We start from the raw sequence: 21630 nt of genomic DNA on the forward strand, positions 1-21630 counted from the left end.
AATGACGAAACCACTAACTCACATCTCTGTCATTCCCTAGGTGTGTGGTGGGCCGCTGCATGTACCCGCTCTTCAAGAATGACGTTATGGACACCGTCTACCACTGTCCTACCCGCAACGATGTTCTGGCTATAATAAAGAAGTGAAGTGTGGCGCAGATATGGACCGGAGCAATGTAGCCGGTTCCTATCACCCTATAAAACATAAAGTTTGACATGTGCCTATTCAACATTTTAGTCCTTTGAACACGTGTAAATAAAAGACTGAACAGAAGCTCACACATTGGTTCCTTGTCATTTATTCAAATAGGTAGCACAGCTTTGCCCACAAGTACACACACACACACACACACTATACACCTGTGATGTGTGAGAAAAGCCAGAGGGCTATGGCAACATCCCACAGGACAATATACTGCTGTTTGGACAATGGTTTTACTTGTTGCCTCAAGTCTATTATTCGGTTCCATGAACTAATAAAGAAATAGATATACCACACACAACATGTTACTCAACAAGGCATTAGAAGCAGATATAGGGTCCATTCTTGGGAGACTGCTTTCAAGGTTGGTTTCATGTCTTCAGAGGCACCCAGGTACAGAGCATCCGCTTCTCGCTATTGCTCATGCAGCAGGACACACTTAGGGTTCCTTGCATAATATCATAATTGCTACACCTATTAGGCAAAGCGTGGTTGGCCTGTGGTCCAGCTCCACCTTCCCCTTTGCCACTCAGCCCAAGCGGCGGAGACTTCGGGGAGAGGCTCGAGGTCCTTAGATGAAGCTCGACTGTGAATTGTATGAGTTGATGCTTCTGCTGATGTAGTCACGAGCTGAGGAGGGCATCGCCACAGCCTCGGGGATGTCTCGCGGACCATCAACCATGATCACTTCGTGCTTCCCCTTTAGAACAATCGAAGTCAGCACCATGGTCACCACGTACATGATGTAGATTATGATGTTGAACACTGCGATAGCGCACTCCATGTTATGCAACCTTTGGGCGTCGCTGATCATAGGTTGGTAAAGCAGCTCCATGCAGCCCGAGATCACGGCCATGAACAGCTCGATGTTCATCATGATGAGGCACGCCATCACGGTCCTCGTGCTCTTGACGGACTCCGGGCGCTTGTAGAAGCCATCAGAGTCGTCCATTTTCTGTTTGCTCTTGGAGGCGAAGTAGCTGAGCACGATGCTCACCACCATGGCAAGACAGCCAAGCGTGACGAGGGCAATCCCCGAGTGGATGTACGCGTACTCGTACTCAGGTCTGCCTTCGGAATGGGACGACTGCTGCGAGTCCGAGGTCGGCCTGCCTGCGGTCCTTGTACCGTGCTTGTTGTTGATGAAGTACAGAATGTTGTTGGGGATGGTAAGAAACCCCACGGTGAGAGATGTGATGACGGCGATGGAGGCTCCCAGCTTGCCCCTGAAACGGGCAGCGCTCAGTATGGGGCCGTTCGGGACCCCTAACCTTCTGTTGTTAAACAGGTCCTTGCTCGCTGAGATGAGAGACTCGAAGCCTCCCATGATTGGTTTCTTGCGATTCATATCTCTCAGAGGGGATCCCTGGGGCCTTGTTCCGCCACTTCTGCTTTCAACCTCCTTACTTACTGACGTTGCAATAGTACGGGTACCTTAGCCGTGCCACTTCTGTTTCTCACAAAGGGACAGGGTTATCACAGCAACCTAACAATCCCATAACATTTAATACAATGAAGCTCCGGGACCCTGTGATCGAGTTCCGGGTCCACGGTGGTGCGCTGTGTGCCAAGTCTACAGCCGACCACCGTTGGTATAAGGTTAAGGGTATCACCAGAACCTTGGCGTCTACCATGTGCTGCAGGAAGCGCTCAACGGGCCACAACATGATAAGCATGGATCTGTTCACAAGGGTTGTGCAGGACCTGAACGCCAACCCCGAGAGCTCGCTGGAGTGGCTGCCTGAGTACCTAAGAAACCTTAACGCGCCAGAGTCCAAGGTATCGGTGTTCAAGGAAGCCATGCTGCAACTGCTCAGGTGTAGAGCCCTGACTCCAGCCGCTTGCAGACGCCTCTGGGATAGGAGCCGTATGTCCACAGTCATAGGCATCGCGGTAGACGCGCAGTGCAAGGACGTGTTCAACGGAAAGAAGAGACTGCGAGACGTCGGCCCCGTGTCGCGCCTCATTCTCACGCAGCTCGAGGCTCTGCGTCTTGCTCCCATTTGCGCAGGACTCAAGGTTGCCGGTGTGCCAACGCCCGATAGGTTATGTAAACCCGGATCCTACACATACCACAACGGCTGTAGGCGAGGCTGCAAGTCCATCCACTGCACATGGGGCTTCTACACCGAGGTGGACCTAGTGGCCCACGACACCGTAAAGGGAGACGTGGCGCTGCTGGAGCTCAAGACCAGGAACAAAGACGTTCTAGACCAGGCCACCTTGTGGCGATACAACACGCAACTGTGGCTTACGTGGCTGATGTTCTCGCTCACGTACCCCGGTATGGCAGAGCGGTCTGCTGCGTATCTGGTGATAGTCAGGCCAGGCACCAACCAGGTTACCATACGGAGTTGTTTAAGGCCCACGATCTCTAAGACAATGCGACGGAGGTTCCCGTGGCTGAACTGTTTCTGCTCCCAGGTGCTTAACTGTCTGGCACCTACGTGTGTCAACATGAGAGTGGAGAGGGTTGAGGCCAGCAGAGCCTCAACTGCAAGGGGAGAGATCCCAAGGCTCGAGCCTACCGATTTGTGTTACAGGAACATACTTTTCAACCAGGAGAAACTGAACATCAGGAGGAGTGTACAGGTGACAATCACCCGAGACGTCGATGTCGTTTCGCCTGTTGGAATCGATCACGATGAAGACGAATAAACGTGCATGTGGTGTCCTTGCTCCTGCAACGCATTCAAAACAGGGCTCGAGTCGCCAACACTAGAGCAGTTCCTTGTAGCAGGGCTCATTGTTCATCCAGGGCTCCAACCGTACAGCATTAGCCCAGAGGTGCATGAAAGACACAACCAAGGGTGACCCGCGGCTACATATTTCCCGGCTCCACTGTCCCCGTGGACAGACTTTAGACCTACCTACTCCATCCCTCTTCTATTCGCTGGCATAACGCATTGACGGACATGGGGTTGAAACACAAGGCCATTCACGCCATGCTCGCAAACCCTCACCTGGCACCGTTTGAATTGATCGACAGACTGTGGCAAAAACAGGATTGGACTCTGATAGACCATCTCATGGTAATCCACAAAGTCAAGGACAGTGACTACATCGAGGATGATCCTCAGGCGTCCATAGTTAGCATGGCCAGAACCCTGGCGTCTTGTTACATCTCGGAAACTGCACACAGCCGGTGTGTAGTGCTTGTAAAGGACGGAGTGGGAGCTCAGAAGCCGGCCGTGAGGGAGAGCAGACTGAACCGCCCCGCGCTACCTCACATAGCATTCTGTAAGCGTAATCTGTGCGCAATAGAATACACCATGATGAAGCTTTTGGCCGACAATGGTATGAAAAACAAGTTGTTCCTAGTGACCGGAGCAAAAGGAGACTCCTCCGAGGACGAACCCCTAGAGGGAACCTCGGTTGATAACCTAGTGTCGTTCCACCAGACGTACCTGGAGTACCGGGAGTGTCAGGACGACATTCTATTTGTGAACACGTTCCAAGATCTGAACCCTCCTGAGGGTGGTGAGCTGTCAGACCTAGATGCCGGTTCGATAGACAGGCCTGAGGGCCACGCTGGCGTCTTTGTGGCGACTTTCGCCGACCCCGAGACTATGCAATCGTCTACATTGAGGGTTGCGTGTCTAGGGTGTACGAGCACAGAGGCCGACACGCTGCTCGTGGAGTTGGCCAACGTTCTGAAAGGTAGCGTGACCGTGTGCACCGGAGACTCGGACCTGGTGGCCGTGCTGACAGCTTGTGGCCGCGAGGGCATTACTATGAGGCTAGACAACAAGAGCTACCACAAGGATCGAGACATGCACATGTCCACCTTCGGGGAGCTGCTGTTTGACAGTCCAGACAATCGCCTACCCGAGCTTCAGTGTAGGGAACTGGCTTCAAGCGAGGATAGGTTCCGAGTGCTCTGCGACATCGCCGCCGACGAAGAATACCTGCTGCCGATGACTCGAAAGCAACACGACTCATTCGAGGTCATTCTGGATAAGCAAGGCAATGTCAACTTTAAGGAACAAGTAGCTATGTACCTGTACCTAGGCGGGATCAGGGGATCTCTCTACCGCACCTTCCTGTCTAGGTTCTTCGAGTGTAACGCCCAGGACAGATTGGATCATTTGGGACAAATTGTAGAGAAAGGCTGTCGTGTCACTACAAAGACGGTCAGTTACATCTTCGAAACGCTATGCCCCACATCTGACGAGAGTCCGCTAGCCTGCTCCGAGTCGGTGACTCCCCCATCCACCGGTGAGAAGAGGAAGATCTCGTGTCTGCAGGGGGACGGTGTCCCGGAGCTCTACCTAGACCGCGGCGCAGAATATGGCGTGGTCCTGGGCAAAGAACAGAAACATGTCATGAATGGCCTCAAGCGTTTGAGTAATGCGTACATGAACGGGATGGTACCCAGGGGCAGTTACGGCCGTTTCTTGAGGATGAACAGAGCGGGTCGGCACTTTTTCCTGCGCGTGAAAAGCGATGTAATGGGAGACGAGACGAAGCGAACTGAAAAGCTGTTTTTCATGGCGCTGTGCGGGACCGATTATAATATAGTTCCCATGGGACTGGGGATTAAGAGATTGATGACCGGAGTGGTAACCAACCATAAGTCCTTTTCCGCTTGGTGCAAAGAGCTGAAGAGTATGCTCTGGAGCGTCGGTGGTGCTTCTTCTCCGGACTGCGACTATTACAACATGGGCATGAGGCTGGCCGGTTTCACAAAGGTCCCAGCGACGATCAAGACTAAGTACTGGACCGAGGTGAATTGCCGATTAATGGCCAAGACCATGAAATACGTATGCGAACTGTGGAACCTGAAGAGACCGAGACCCGGATCCGAGTACGGGTTCTCTGTGCGTGACGGTGTAGTCGGCTTTGCCTGCGAGGACTCACTCGACTCACTGCTCGTATACACCTCTGACACAATATAATGTGCGGTGACAAATGGGGTATTGGCATCGATGATGTCTATGATTTGATATATAGACGGCAAGGCTATGAATGAACCAGTCCTAAGGTGTATGTGATCTGTACAAGGTGTTTGCTGTGTACAATAAACGATATATACCCTGGTCTGTCTCTTGAGTGACTTATGTGGCATAGTGTTTCCAGCACTTCTCATTTCAACTGGATGAGTTCTAGGGCTTGTAATTACATCGCATCCTGGAACTTCATGCGGGTCCATGTCCCATATCTTCAGTGTGCGAGCTAGGGCCCCAGTGAGGCCCAGAGCAGTATTTATATGTTGAAAGACCTTTCCTACTTGGGATATGTTGACATAAGATAACGTGTCTGTCTGTGCTATGAGTTTTATTATATACTTCAGGAGCATTGAACGTATATGACAAACATAGAGACCTATGTGTAGTGAACAATTTGAAATGGGTACATTGCACGAGACAGGTATTTTCACGTGAACATGTTTATTCCCTTTGTAATACACAGATACACATCATGCTTTGGTAAAGGACTCGGGAGTACATGGCAAACACAGGGACACACACACACAGGTCTGTTCACTTCAAGGTGTTTATTTCATTGTGTAATAGAGCTGATAAACATCGTGATTTGGTAAAGGAGTCAATGTTCTATGCAAACACAAACACATCTTTCATACACATGACCGGAACGTTGTCTATGTCAAACACATGCATGTTAAAAGAAGACACTACCAAGGAGATGAAATGTCGTGAACGTTCAGGGATGGAAGTGTCTTTGCAAATGTGTTCCAGTTGCTTAGTCATAGCATGGGTGTTCCTGGAATGCATCCTCAAATCCTCATATTCTTCGGGGAGCAGTTGATCATACATCATCAGTACGTCTAGTGCAGACATGATATCCGTAATCCTCCGGTGGTAAGAAGGTAGCTGAGTCATGACCCATAGATCTCTGACCTTATCACCAAGCTCAGAGCGCACTCTGTCTGTCAATTCCACGGCCGGAGGATCTTTCCTGACTGAAACAAACACACAAATAGTTATCTTTAAGCACAGATGATAACACAGGCCTTGATTTCTCTCTACATGGGGGTTGTACTCACCGAATCGGCCCTGTGGTCCGCGTTCTTTCAGGTCATCACATAAGCGGGGCTCCAGTTCATGTAATATCTTGACGAATCTCTCTGCCCGTTCCTCGGTCTTGAGGTAGTGTTCTATGACCTTGCGCATCATCTTAACACGATTCATATTACTGTGATACGACCTGAGTAGATCTGTAACATCGGGGTCTTTTCTAAGGAGCTCATCCGAGAAACTGCTGAAGCACACATGTCTCTCAGCTATGTCGTGCTTGTAACTCGTCAATAACTGGCAATACATTGTACAGAGAGAGGTTGTGAATAGTGCAACTGTGGTGCTGTGTATATATGGTAACTCTGAACCTCTTTTGGAACCATTACGGTCCTAGTTTTGAGGAATGAGCGGGGTTTCCAGCGGTGGTTGTGAATATGAAATGTATCAAATACATATGAAAGTAATATCGATATCGGGTTGAGAATGTCCCTTTAGGGTGCGGAAACTGTTGCCTTGGGTGTGAGAGTATGGCCCTTCAGCTACATTGCATTTCATAACTGACCAAAGACCTCGATACCTACACACATCAAGGACACTAGCTAGGTTGCTTTTCATATAACCTCTGATGGTACGTGAATATACAACAAGTGGAGACGTATCTTTGTATATGTTCTTTATTTTTGCTACAGACATGTATATAATATTTCAAAGGTGCAGATGCATGCGGATGCACACATGTTGGTTAACAATCATCTCTCATAATAGGATCTCCCAGGGTCCGTAGTGGAACTGTGACTATTCGACACTTCCCAAGGCCCGTAGTTGACCAACTGCAGTGTATTGTGTTGATGTGCAATTCAATGTAATCCGGGGTCGGAATTCCAATGTCACACAGGTGCACAGAGCCAGCTTAATAAGTGGAGGGGTTACCAGGAGTATCATCAGCGTTGTGATGTCCAAGGTGATACACCACAGGTTTATGTAAAGACTCTACAAAAACAAACATGTCTTCTGAACCTGGTTTCTTGATGTGTAATTCTATGAAATGTTTGTTGATTTCAACCCCCCGGTCGCATTTGTGATACCACAGACGCACAGAGTCTGCCTTGTTAAGTAGTAAGGTGGTTTTTCCCGAACCGTCCACCTTGGTCCAGTTTACCACCAATTCCGTCTGCGTCGAGACCACCAAAGGAACACCCGCGGCGTTGTCCATGAGCTCAATGAGTGTGGATGCAGACATGGCTGTCCTCTGGCCGATGATGAGCTGCGAACACGGTGTGCCACCCCTTTCGAATCGCGAGGAATAATGTGTCAAGAAGCACGATACCCAATTATTCAGATAGTAGTGACAAGTGTAATAATAGACTGCTTGTAGATGTGGAAAGAACGAGCCATGTAGTTAGCCTAAGACCGTTATAGGGAGTACATGTGGCTGATGTCCATTCCATGTAACGGAGTATTTTCCTTGCTCGTGAATAGTCGGTGTAGATAGGCCCTGGTTGGATAGTAAACGCTACGAGATGTTACGGGCAAGGTGTACTATCCTGTTTGGGTGGAAGAGGAATGGAAACAAATTCAAATAGAGACAGAGGCCGGTTTTGGAATATGCACATTTACTATTTGAGGAAGATAGCCATGTTTGGAAACACTTGAAACACAGATAACATAGCAATAGTGTCCTGGTGCACTATTCACCATGTATATCCATTCAATAGATAATAGAACGACACAAGGCTGACACAGAGTTATACATTTAAACAGCCGTCTCGGTTTCTATTCACAGGTCTGTGTCTGCATCCCATTTCACAGGTGGTACGGTACATGCACAGTGTCAATCCTATTGCGTCTCCGTTGCATTGAACAGAGACAACAGCATATGACACAACAAAGTGTCAAAAAGTAGCAGAATTCACTGTAGGGTATGTATAGTTCATTTGTGTGTATATTACCCAATGTTCGGATAAAATGTTCCCACCCATAGCCTCGACAAGGGTTGGAGGAGTTAACCACTGGTTGGCTAGATCAACACTTCATATATGACCTACCGTTGGAAAGTGAATGTTGTTAGTGGAGTGACAGTCTAAGTGCAAGTGTGGGATGTTAACACTCTATACAATAGCTTTCCGTGGCACACCTGTAGTCTCATTGGAGTAGCTGGAGCTGTAGACATGTCTGTCTCTTCCAACAAGGACACCAGTCTCCTGGCAAACTCAGGGTCATGGCCAGAGTCACATTGGATGCGAAATGTCTTCGGATACAACATAGCACATGCGGAAAGGTACATAATAAACTGTAGTTATGCGGACATGGACACTATCAAGACCGCTCTGGACAAGTGTCCTTTTTTCCGCATGTGTGACCAGAGGGATGTGGCTAACATTCGGATTCTGAGATGTCCGGACGGTGCCTGGCTGCCTCACAACTGTCCATGTAATCTTATGCCTGATATCAAGGTGTATGATGACGACTTTTGCCTCACTGTGGAAAGTACGTCTACTCCCCAACCAAACTACCCAGCGAGAAGCATAAAGTCTCGAGATGACCTATTCACTATAGAGATTGATCTAGTGTACGGATCTCGTGGGGTTCGTGTACTCAATGTCCGAAAGACGGCTTTAACGCCTAGAACATTGATAGTGGTGGTGGATCCCAAGATGACCATAAGGGAATCTTTAAAGAATGACGGTCGGTTCAGCTCAGAAGTACTCGAAGGGCGCTACACTCACCTCGGGCCTACATCGGTCGTGGATAGACTACATAGGCCCAAACTGTTCCCAGGGGACATACCCGGCAAGGTTCTGGAACCTAATGCTGATTATGCTATATACACCAAAGCACCTAAAGGTCTTAGGATTGGTCTTCGGAGTTCTAGGCGTCGCAAGCGAACCTCTCCAGAAATGTAACGCTCCCTTGACGATGTTCTCAGCCATTGCCGGCTAACTGGAATGAGAGAGTCTACAAAGGGACTAGTGGCCTGTCCTCATAGAACATATATTTGCTATGGGCCATACAACTACCCCAACTGCCTGTGTGTCATGGTAGATGTCTTTGGTAACAACCATAATGCCCTGTGATGTATGAAACACAATAAAGTTCCCCTTGTGTGACTTCAGTGTGTATATGTATGTCTCTGCTTGCTTGGTGCCACTGTAGCAATAGGGCATGCTACATCAGAACTGCCCTGGTTCATTTCTGTGTCTGTGCATTGATAAAAGTTGGATCCTTTATCCTGTGTTTATTAAAGGAGCCTCGGTCAGGTACACGACCTATGTTCGGATCAATTTTGGTTGGATAGATGAGTCACAGTACTAAGTGGGGATTGTACGAGGCCTAGCACTGTATATACTAGACATGTGTTCTAGGCCTGTAGTAACTCCCCCTGATCTCCTCCTGTGGCCATGTCTATCTCTTCCAACAACGCAACCGGTCTCCTTTCGAGCTCGGGGTCATGGGCAGAATCAAATTCGAAGCGAAAGGTCTTCCTATACCAAGTAGGAGATATGAACCGTTGTACAATAGCGTGTAATTATAAAGGCCTGGAGACTATCAAGAATGCCCTGGACAAGTGTCCTTTATTCTGCATGTTGGAGAACAAGTATGTAGATAACGTTCGGATTTTGATGAGCCCCTGTCGTTCCTGGCTGCCTCACAACTTTCCCTGTAATCTTTTGCCTGATATCAAGGTAGGCGATGAACTTCGCATCTTTGTGGAACCTACGTGTACACCCCAACCAAACTATCCGGTGAGAAGCATAACGCGTCGAAAGGACACGTTCACTATACGCATAGCTATAAAGCACGGCCGTGCAGGGGTTGACATACTCAATGTCCGGAGGACCGGTTTAACACCTACAAGATTGCTGGTGCTGGTGGACCCCAAGAAGACCATAAGGGAATGTTTAAAAGACGACGGACGGTTCAGCGCGAAAGTACTCACGGGTCGCTACACTCACCTCGAATGTGAATTCCTGGTGGTCCCCGTGGATATACCCGGTGAGGTTCTGAAACGTAATGCTGATTATGCTATATACACCAAAGCACCTAAAGGTCTTAGGATTGGTCTTCCGAGTTCTAGGCGTCGCAAGCGAACCTCTCCAGAAATGTAACGCTCCCTTGACGATGTTCCCATACATTGCCGAATAACCGGTGGGACAGTCTACGACAGAGGGACTATACACACTGACCTGTGGCGTGTCCTCCTAGATAATGACATTCCTCTCTGGCCAACCATATCCCATAACTGGCTGTGTTTACTGATACATGTCTTTGTTAGACATAGGACCAAACCCTCTGCTGTTTATGAAACTGAATAAAGTCTTCCCTCTCTATTGCACTATAACGTGTAGTGAGTGTGTGTGTGTCTGTGTTTCTGTTAATCGTGTCTCGGAGTAACCTATATAGTGGTTGTTGTTATATTGTCGTTGTTATACGGGTAAGGGCTTGTGGAATCATGCCTTCCACACGCAGTAGCTCATCTCTTTGCAGAAAGAGGACCCGGGAAGAGTCATCCGGTCAGTGTGTTGACTGTTCCCACATAAGGATGATAGCACAATTTAAACGTGAAATACTGGAACTGAAGAAGTCACTGGATGTGGAGCATGAACAGAGGATCGAGTGTCTCCGTCAGAGAACTGAGTTGAGTGCGGGACGTGTGAAATGGGACGGAGAACGCACATCAGCGGGAGGAGACGTGACTACGGTAGACGAGACAACGACCAAAGTTACTGTCAACGGCTCGGGTGATACCAACAGGCACACGCTACATGAACTCGAGTTGTGTAAAAGGGAGCTGGAGGATACAAGAGAGGCACTCCAGGAAGCCTGCGAAGAACGAGAAGAACTGAGGACCAAGTTGTCAGAGAGCCAGACTAGCAAGGCTGCCGAGGCCAAGGAAGCAGCAGGTGAACCGCTCAAGACCGAAGAGTTACACCCTCACTTAGACTGGGTAGGCAGACATTACCTTGCTGTGTCACTCCCTGAGGATAGCATGTTCAAACCAGGTCAGTCGGTCACTCCGGTCGGGGTGTTGCAGAAGCTCTTTGAGATGAGGGTAGGCAATAAACTGGCGATTGGGTTCAGTGTGCTGTTAGAGAATATAAACATCATGCTATCTCACCTGGAGCCCGAGTGGTACGCCAAACACTTTGGTTTCTGTAGAGCCTACGTGCAATGCAACAAATACAGACTCACGGAGAGGGTGGACACGGAGGACTTTGCGTGGCTGCTGTTCGAGTACGGAGCACACGCTCCCTTTATCGAAGTGCTAGCAGGCCTACAGAATGTGCTACACAGCACGGGGAAGGGAGGAGTGACGACCGCAGCTCTGTTCACGAGCAAGAACATGTACAGCTCGTATGTGACACTGTTCAGAGACACTGTGTCAAGGGCCTACGAGGGGTTCACACGCGTACGCAAGAGAGCTCTGACTGTGCGGAAGGCTCAAGGTGTCGTGTACGTGCCACTCATGGCAGGCTTGGGTGCGGATCAGAGCGAATCTCAAGGAGGTTCCCAATCGGTAAGGAACAGAGTCTTGCGCTCTGTACTGGAAGGGATCGAAGCTCCCCCTCACATCAGCAGCGCGTCGACAAGCTCTGAGGCAGATAGAGTTTCATGTGACGGGCCCCTTCGGTTGGAGCAGTCCCTCTCTGGGTTCATGAAACGTAGAGGTCTGGAGGATCAGGGTACAGTGGGGAGATCCTCTGGTAATCGGAAGAATCAGGAACACTTTCCCTTTAAGGCGGCGACTTCAAGGGTCGTACCGGGACCTCTTGAAAAGCGAGTGCTGTTCGATTCACCTTGGTCAAACGATCTACCTGCTCTGTAGCTTTTGTACAAGTTGGAGAGGAGTAGGGAGATATACAGTATATTGGCAACCAGAGATCTAGTCAACCACACGGACATGAGCGGGTCCTCTGAGCAACGCGGAGGAGATGAGCTACTGGCAAGGGATCCCGAGAGCAAGAGACGGTGTCTAGAAGACGATGGGGAGGACCTGAGAACAAAAGCAATGTTGGCATTGTCTAGATACTGCCAGGAACAATGGGTGAGGAAAATGGTAAAGCTGCACATGTCTCGAGGCGAGCGTATGACACTGGCTCTGCTGAGCGGAGACGCTGGCTGTGGCAAGTCGTACGCTATATCACTGCTGGAGAAGAAGCTTAGGCTCATGAACATCAGCGTGGTTGTGAGTGCCACGACCAACAAGGCAGCGGGCACTCTGATGGAATCTTGCTCGCTGGACCGAGTCTACACATTCCACAAGATGATGGGGTTCAAAAGGGAACTGTTGAACGACAAGCTGTCGCTCGAAGACTTTACGCGGCTCTACTGCAAAGTATACTGGAACGTGATGTCTCGTTTCAATACACTTTACCAGTCCGACTTGCCCCCTGAGCGGAACGAGGTGATCGCACGACACTCGTGTAGACAACTGAGACCCGAATCGTGTGCTGTGTGTAGTAAACTGTTCCAGCAGCTGAGGGTGGCTAAGAACCCAGGGGATCTGGCCACGATGGAGGACGCCCCTCCGTTCCTGGGGGTGAACGTGCTGATCATAGACGAGTACGGTCTGCTGAACGTGGAGCTGCTGGAGAGGATGCTGTGCTGCCTTGCTCTCTTCTACGGAACCGGAAAGGGTCCTATGATAGTCTTCTCGGGCAGCGTCTCGCAATTGCAGCCTGTGGGATCAAATCTGCGCATTTGGGAAACGGAGCGGTTCGAAGGGCTCCTCTCGTCTTCGACTCCGCTCTTTGTCAACAGGCGGCAGTTCAAGGACCCCGGTTACGCTGAGGCGTTGACGTACCTTCAGTTCAACACGGTCACGGAAGAATCGCGTCGCATTTTCAGGAGCCAGGTGTCTGTCAGCGAGCTAGACGTTATGGATCCCGAATACGAACCTGACAAGCTACGGATCTTCCACCAGGACCAACAGCAGAATGAATACACAACAAGGTACATGAACAAGGCGAAAGAGAATGGCCGCGTGGGGGACAAGTTTCTCAGCGTCGCTCGGACACGGGCTTCCTACAACGGACCGAACGCTTGGTACGACGTGCTGAAGCAAGCTGCTCAGACGCTGCCCAAGCTCTTTGCCGTTCCCAAATACCGTCAAGGGATCCGCAGCATGGAAAGAGACTATCTGAAGGTGGACAAGCTCTGGGTAGGTTGCAAGGTGAGAATCATCTGGCACATGAACTTCAACGGTATACAGGTCGCGAACTCAAAGACACGGCCGCCATCATCTGCCTTGCTGGGCAGGCAGCAAAGGGGGATGCAGCAGCGTCTCCCTTCCATGTCAGACACGGAAGGTGTAGTGGAAGGCATTCGTTTCAAGCAAGAAGGCCAGTTCAACGAGTTCTACGTGAAGGGAGGCCAGACGGGAACCATGTACAAGGTCTCGCCTTCCACTTGGAATTACATGAACTGGACAGTGACCACGCACCCGCTGGCCTGCCTGTTGGCGATGAACACGTACGACTGTCAAGGCTACACCGTGCATGGGCAAGTGCTCTACCACCCACCAAGGCATTTCTCCATGTCGCCAATAAAGCCCTCGGTGTACGTTGTGCTCACTAGGGTGGTGAAAAGAGAGAATATACAAATGACAAACTGCAACTTCTCCGAGAACATCGGCACTGTCGACTTTTACAGTGAGAGACTGGTGGCTTACCGCAAGAGGGTGGAGATGAACTATTCATCTTGACACACCTACGCAATATGCACCCGCGCCATACACAAAGAGCCTTGGCTGAGGATGCCTCATTTCATCTGGCACCGGTGACATTACAACCACACACGCAGCACAGCCAAGGAGATGAGCTGGCCTACTACGCTGCACGAGCTAACACTGGAGGAGTTGATATGCCTGACGTCGTCAAAGTCTCTAACTGAACTCACTAAAGACTACGAGATGAAGCCTAACCGAGTACAGCTGTTGATCAACAAGGAGAGTTCTAAGTGTGAGCCGGACGATAGTCTCGTACCACCCCAAGCAAGTGCACAAGACGATCTCAATTCGTACATCATTCTACGGTGGTGTCCTTGGTTTTCGCGAACGTTCGGTGTGCTGTCAGATGCGACTCTTAACATGCTTACGATCAGGTTGCTCAGGCTCAACAGTGAAGAGGCCCCTATTCTCTTGGAAGTACTCACGGCAGTGTCGCTCGTGCTCAAGCAGCCCAACGTGCCGTACTCTCCAACCTGCGGAGATCCATCTCGAGCAGAGAGATTCATTTTCTGCAGCTGACAGAGAATTGCTGTACTAGCGCATCGTCTGCAATAACCTACGTGACACAACCTCAGCCTCTACTTAGACATCGACTATGTCGTCCACCAGAGTTTACCCGCCGATTCGTACGTACACACACAATCTGAGTGAACGTAGGGCCATTAGCACAGACATACCCTACGGGTGCTACAAATACGAGTCGTCTAAGAACTACCTACCCGGTGGCCTGTTCCACTTTGTGAAAGATGCTGATTCTTACGTGCCGACGCTACATGGGCTGAGCACAGACTTAATCGGAACCCTGAAAGAGGTGGCTGTCTGTGCCACCAGCAGCTCCATTGCAAATAGACCGTTCCTGAACACACCGCACCTGTACGAAGTGGAGCTCATCAACACGGGACACGAGTACATGAAGCAGGGAGAACGTTTCACAGTGCAGCTCCCTAACAGAGAGGACGTGGCGGCGCAACGTGAGGTGAACCTCGATCTAGGTTACAACATGTCTGTGAACAAAGGCATCTGGGGAGGACTGCTGGCTACCAGAAGGGTGAATTGTGAGTCAGGCGGAGACCCAGTGGAGGAGGTGATACAGGCTATTAAGCACGATCAGGAGTTTGACGTGTTCCAACTGGTTTCACCTTACACACCCCAGAGTATACTGTCGATGATGACACTGGTGGCAAACGGGGCTGATTTTCATGAAGTACCTGATGTGTTGAGAACCAGCGCCGCTGCAGCTGTCAACGAGGACTTTGACGCGGTTACCATCAGCAACATTGTGGAGAACGACATTGTGAAACGGTTTCTGAGGACCGTGGTCATGCATGCGATGAACATCGTGGAAAGTGTGCAAGGATTCGCAGGAGGACAGGTGGTACGTGCCTGCAATGGTTATAATTACAGCAAAATCAAGACCGGTGACAGATTCATGGCCCAGCTGAACGTGAACAGATGGCTTTTGTGAAAGATTCCATTGAAACTTAGATATGGACATTCCCTACTCTGGGTTGACTCTGTGTTGTAGGCAGTTCCACTCTGTCTTGTTTCACCGTTGTGACCTTGTGCCTTTGCACTCATTTGTGTAACATGTTGTGTTTTGTATTATAATAACTGTTGAACAATAAAGGCGCTTCAACCCAGGTACCTGTGTTACATACTGTTTTATTTGGTTCACAAAACGTACAAAGCATATAGTCCTTTCACAAACATGGAGTATAACAGAGCATAGAGTCTAACCTCAGGACGTACAGTGACATTACACAGGATAATGGTTAAGTGATGGCTTTTTAGAGTGGCGCTCTGGGTTCTCGAAGGACAGCTTCTTACACTTTTTCATGCCCTTCAGGATATCCTTATCCTGGATGTTGTGGCGTCTTGCGGGGTTAGCATGGTCAACTTTAGCATAGAGCCTCTGTACCATGCTAGATGAGTCTAGGGGATCGGCGAGTCTGTTTGATACACAGGATGCGTTAGAGGCACTGGCATCCCCGGGGCTCACTGACAAGTCGCTCACAGACAGGTCGCTCACGGTTGAGGTGTTAGGGCTATGTTCGTTGACTGCCAGGCTGTTGGTGGTAGACTCATCAGCAGGAGCGGCCCTATCGTCCTTCCCACGCGCAATTGCTGTCCACCATTGAGCACACCTCGGATCGCTACTGACATTGGGGAGATTCACATGTCCCATTGCAAGTGACTGGCTGTGGGCTTTGTGATATCCAAACGTGTGTTGACTGTGTGGTTCACTGGTCTTGTCTTTCAAAAGGCTTATCCACCAGTTGTCATCCTGAAGATGACACATTCTCCACTCCGATCTCGAGTCTTCTCCCTTGTTACTCAACTATGGCGCTGGTGTGGAAACAGAGTCTAGCAAACCACAGGCCGATGTTCAGCAATATCAGCATGCATAGGAGTACAGTAATACACTGATCCAGAAGTTTTTCCAGGGGACCAGAGTCACTTGCTATTGACCTGACTATGGGCTCTCTCTCTCTAGATCCGTGTTCACCATTGCAGTAGACCATATTCTATGCCACGTAATGAGACGGGCTGAGTCTTTACTTAATACAGACAAAAACTCTGTTCAGCCTAACACCATCGTGTTGGCTCTCATAGCTGCCCAGTAGAGCACGTAAGCCGGCGCACCGCAAAATAGTGGCGATGTGCACGACATGGGGACAATTGCCAGATGGGCCGTGTTGTAGAGGAGCAACAATGCCGTGAGACTGCACCAGAAGACCGGAGGTGGGTTGTATTGGTCATGAGGGTGAAAAAGTACCTGGTCGCCGTGTCCAAACGCTCGCTTGCTGTAGCGCACCTCGGCGCTTTCGCACCGAGACAGTCTCTCCTCAATGTGCAAGGCCAGCGCCTCACCTTTGCTAGTGGTCGAGACAGCCAAGCACTGCAGCTGCCTGGTCCTCTCGACTATTGTGTCCAGTTCAAGGCATACGTACGACGTGAGCGATTTGACAGCCGCAGCCAAGAACATCAACTTGTACCCAGAGAGCCACACAGAGTCCATATGGATCAGATCCCCCAGTGCCAGGTCGTACGACAGGTAGATAATGGAAATTGAGACAAGGTATAACCGAGTCCCTTGGTAGGATGCCATGAGTTCAATTGGATCGAACTAGCTTGACGAAGCCAATTGTGTTAATCCAGACAAACACTACCGTTGTCCATTTTAGAATTGGGAACAGAGAGGGCCCTCGTCTGTCCGAGCATTCACTCCACGAGACAAGGACCTCTGTACCACCGCAGACTTTGTAGTATAACCAGGTGTAAATGTAGGTGGCTAGGAGGAATAGGGACATGATGACTTTCTGGGAGACGGCTACACCAGCCATTGGGTCCAAGATCACGCTGGTGTCACTGCGACTGCTTCGTCTCTCAGAGCTCAGCACGGTAAGAATGGAACCGCTGATCAAGGTGATGCACACCATGAGAGACCACAGGCTTCCGATCACACCCCATGCAAGGAAGTTCCACAATCTGATTATGTGCACGAAGATAGTGGCAACCACCAGCACGGTTGAGATTACCTTGAGTACGTTGAAAAGGACTCCCTTGACACGCTGCACCTGCACACAGGTCCGATTGAGCCAGCATACGATGGGAGGTAGATAGAGGGGGTGAACGTTTGTTGTCGTCATAGTCCTGTTCAGAGAGGCGAACATGATCAAGTCCTGATCGGGTAAAAAGGTTCTGGGTAACATTGTCCTTAGGAAGCTAAAGTGAACGCGACGCACCCTAGTCTATTGAGTCTGTATGTTTAATGTGTGTGAGCAACATGAACATTGGCACGCTAGGCTTGGTTTAGCATTCGAGCCGAGTCTCCCGTGTTACCCGCCAGCGCCGTGCTTTCAAACTTGGACACTGTCTCCTGTCCGATTGTAGTCATCCTATTGAACACGCTGTGGTTATAATAGCGCCACTCGCAGAACCCTTTGCACCTGAAGGTGTTCCCTGTCACGGTACCTATATGTACGTAGTAGCAGTTGTGGCTGTTTCGCAGGTGGTCTTGCAGTGCGTCTTCGTCAGCGACCCAGATGAGACCTAGTGTCGCACCTGCTTCGTCTCCCAAACTGGTGACATTGTTTCCCGTGGAGGGTACGGATTTTGCTATCAGGTACAGTTTCACAGCTTGCATAGCTTCCACACCCGGAACCGTGGTGTTTTCCACCTCGCCTGTGTGGTACACCGTGCCCGAGGAGGACGCAATGGAGCCCACCAGCTGCACCACTTGCCTGACCATTGACGGCTTTGACACAATAGAGTGTAGTACGAACCATAAATGGTCACTGAGAATCGGTACGTTCTTGAGAGCGAGCTCTGTCACGTTGGAGACCACGGTCATACGACGCTGACGTTGCGTCTGACGAGCACCCAAGCCGTCGCTCCTGATCATATCTTGGAACTGTTGGAGCGACTTGTTCCACTCCGAGACAAATGTGTGGATCGGCATTGCTGGGATGTAGAGTTCCTCGGTGCCCGTGTAGCTGTTTATACACCGTTTGGCTATCAGCGAGCTCCCTTTGGCGATGTAGGTATTGTACAGGTCCACGATCGAAGAGTATTGTTCAGATTGACTGACGATGGGCATGACTCGGACACACACGTCTCCGACTCGAGGACGGTGTTTGGTAGTTGAGGCGATCAGTTGAGAGGGTACGTGATTGAAATCAAGATTACCCAGGGCTAGGTTGTTCCAGTCACCCTTATAGCCGTTCATCCCCGATACCAGCACCTGGTTATCGCTGCGGTCGTCGTTCATCAAGCGTCTCGGTAGGGACAATGGGCGTTGCGGGGCCGGGTTCACGGGTTGTTTGTTGAGCATGAAACAGATGGACCTCTGCGTGGCCATAGTAAGATGCGGTTATAGGCTCGACGGTCGAGTGTCAGATTGCTGTACACTGTTGAAAGGTGTGTCGTTAGTGGCTTGCTTATGGGCGGCAAGGAAAAAGCTTATCCCTCATCATAACCCACTCCCAATACATAAACTACAATGACAAGTTGTACAAGGAAATAAAGATATTACACCAAGCATGTTTTGCGAGACTTTATTTTGTGAAAGGGATACATCACAACGTATAATAGAAACAATTCCAAAGGGTGTACAAACAAGGAGGCTCCCAAGACATGACCTACCCTGTCAGGGTAAGGCAATATGGAGATACATTTTACAACTTTGTGACAACGGCTGAGATGAAATCAGCCACCGAGGTGGAACTGTTCAGGGAGCCGCTTCCACCCGAGGGTAGCGAGTAGCCGGCTTGTTGTTTGTTCATCACTGCCGTAGTCGACTGATGTGCTGGTGGCTGAGGCGGTTGGCTGTTGGACGACGAGGACGTTGCAGCTCCCATGTCTTCCGTGTCCATCGTGACTAAGTCGCAGGTCTCCTCGCTTGAGCCGTTATTGCCACGCTTTGAGATCTGTTTTGTGAGTTCGCGTAGTTCGCGCATCAATGTAGAGACATCACCAGGATCATGGTCATCCTTGGCTTGTTGGCGCACACGCTTGTACGGTGTGTCTCTCGCCAAACTCTGCAAGGTATCCATACTGGACTGGTTAGATGCGGCGGCCTCCTGTGACACCGAGCTGCGCTGTTGTTCTACAATGACGTCTCTTATGCTGGACTTGATCGAATCGATCATTTTCTCTTGCTCTTTCTGGGAGGCTGCCTGTCTCTCGGATTCCTCCTTGTTGAACTCCATGGCTATCTTCCTCCTTTGCTCCTCAGTCAGAGTCGCGTACTGAAAAGATTTGTCACCAGGATTAGATGAACCGCTCGGGTTGTACATGGTCTCCCCCCTGAAGAACCCTTGCCCCGTCTGCTGCTGCTGCTGTTGAGGATGATTCCACAGATGTTGTGCTTGAGGTTGGGTATAATTCTGAAGTGTGGGGACCAAATGCATGAAACTCTGGAGAGCTTGTAGTTGTGCTTGCGACTGCTGATATTGTTGATGCTGAGGCAGAACCGGCTGCTGCTGCTGCTGCTGCTGCGGCAGAGTCGGCTGCTGCTGCAAAAGCTTAATCAGGTTATCTATTTGGGTCTGAGTAACGGCCATTGTATCTTCCATTTGTTTGGGTTTAAGCGATAGCGTATCTCCTGTAGGGTATGTTACTCCGCTGTTAGTATCTTGCTCAGCGGGGTTAATACCAGCGCACAGTTTAGTTTTTACCCCAGTACGTTGGGTGAAATCATTTGCTCCTTGCATCGTGAACAATGTGTCCGGATCGTCAGGGCATGTCAGTCTCTGAGTTAGTACGTTATTCTGAACCTTGATGGCCTGTAATACATCCTTCAGCACTCGCACCTCCTCAGCTTGGTGTAGCACGGCCTTCCTTAGGGAGATAACTGTCTCCGTGATACTCTGGCCCTGTGAGCTCTCGTCCAATACATCGGAGGCCGTCTCGGTTGGGGCATAGACATTATCCTTCGCATCGACCCCAGCATCGAGGACCGAGTCCTTCAGGGTGGAAAATCCCATCCTGGTCATTGTCTGGCCCAGATTTGGACCTGTCACCATGGTGCAAAAGCAACCCGGTCTCATGGGCACAGAGACTAAACTACACTCTTCCGTTATGGGCCCACTCTTGTTATCTCCCACTGTGCCTAAGCTGAAGGCAATACTCATCTCAGGCTCCATTACGCCATTGGTGTACTCTGTGTCGTCGCACGCGACACAGCAGTACAGGTAGGTTTTGTCAACTGACCTACTGTGCACGTGCCAGTAACACTTAACGAGACCAATGTCCTTTTTGACCTTGTGTAGAAATACAGCCTTGCCGGGTTGGGGCTGACACGCTCCAGAGTAAGACATGTCGTTCCCTACAATGAAATCTTTCCTCGACTCTGGGTAAACTTCTCCCTGAGACACGCCGTACACGCTACACACCCCGACGAGGAACTTGTCACTCTGGCTAGAAACAATAGTGGCCATGGCCTCTGTGTAGTCGGCCTCGTTGGTGCCGTAGCACTCCGTGCAAAAGATCGGCACAAATAGCGACGGATCGGAACCCAGAGGCCCGTCGGGGTACTCACTTCTATCTGCATAGTCGACTAGAGACATGCTGGTCATGTTTACCACGGCTCTCTTCTTGTCCTCCTTTGAAACTTTCACAAACGCGCACTTGTCCTTCTTGCAGAACACGGGGCCTACCCTGGACCCCTGGCTCACCGAGGGCCTTACCTCACTGGAGGACATTGCGACTCTATCCTGAGGAGGACGCCAATATCTAGGCTTCTGTCACCTGTCCGTTAGTACGAACCCGAATGGGAATGGTCCACCTTGGTGTTGAAGATGAGATTGTCTCCCCAGACAAACTCCTTGTCAAACTCGAGAAGTTTCTGGAGCGCGACACCAGAGATGTGTGTCACGGTCTCCACTGTGCAATAGGGAGGTGTACAGGTTACAGGGAAGCTTTGACTGTCGCTCTTGGGTTGGGTGCGCGTGAGCTCAAATATCAGTTCCGATAGCCTCATAGAGTCCGATAAGGTCATTTGGAACATGCCCCGTAAGTACGCTCTAGTCCTGACTTGGTCGAATTCGCTCTCTTTCACAGGTGTAGACGACGAGCCTTTGCACCATTTACAATGTTCACTGTTTACTATGACAATTACGTGCTTGGAACTGACACGGAATAAGCAGTGGCTGTCCCACCGTAAGCTGCAACACGACGCTATAAGGCCTCCTGACACAGTGCACTTATCGCTTTCGATAAATC

The 21630-nt window shown here is 50.1% G+C and overlaps 1 protein-coding gene across 1 annotated transcript; it reads left to right on the plus strand.

Moving 5' to 3' along the window:
* Positions 1-1215: 1215 nt before the first annotated feature.
* Positions 1216-2859, plus strand: LOC149979051 (uncharacterized). Its single transcript, XM_090191414.1, has one exon. The coding sequence runs from the start codon at positions 1714-1716 to the stop codon at positions 2857-2859; it is 1146 nt and encodes a 381-aa protein (XP_090047540.1). The 5' UTR covers positions 1216-1713.
* The last annotated feature ends 18771 nt before the right edge of the window (positions 2860-21630 follow it).

The sequence above is a fragment of the Oncorhynchus mykiss genome, chromosome 12 (assembly GCF_057628025.1).
Source record: "Oncorhynchus mykiss isolate SJ-2025 chromosome 12, ASM5762802v1, whole genome shotgun sequence".
NCBI lineage: Eukaryota > Metazoa > Chordata > Actinopteri > Salmoniformes > Salmonidae > Oncorhynchus > Oncorhynchus mykiss.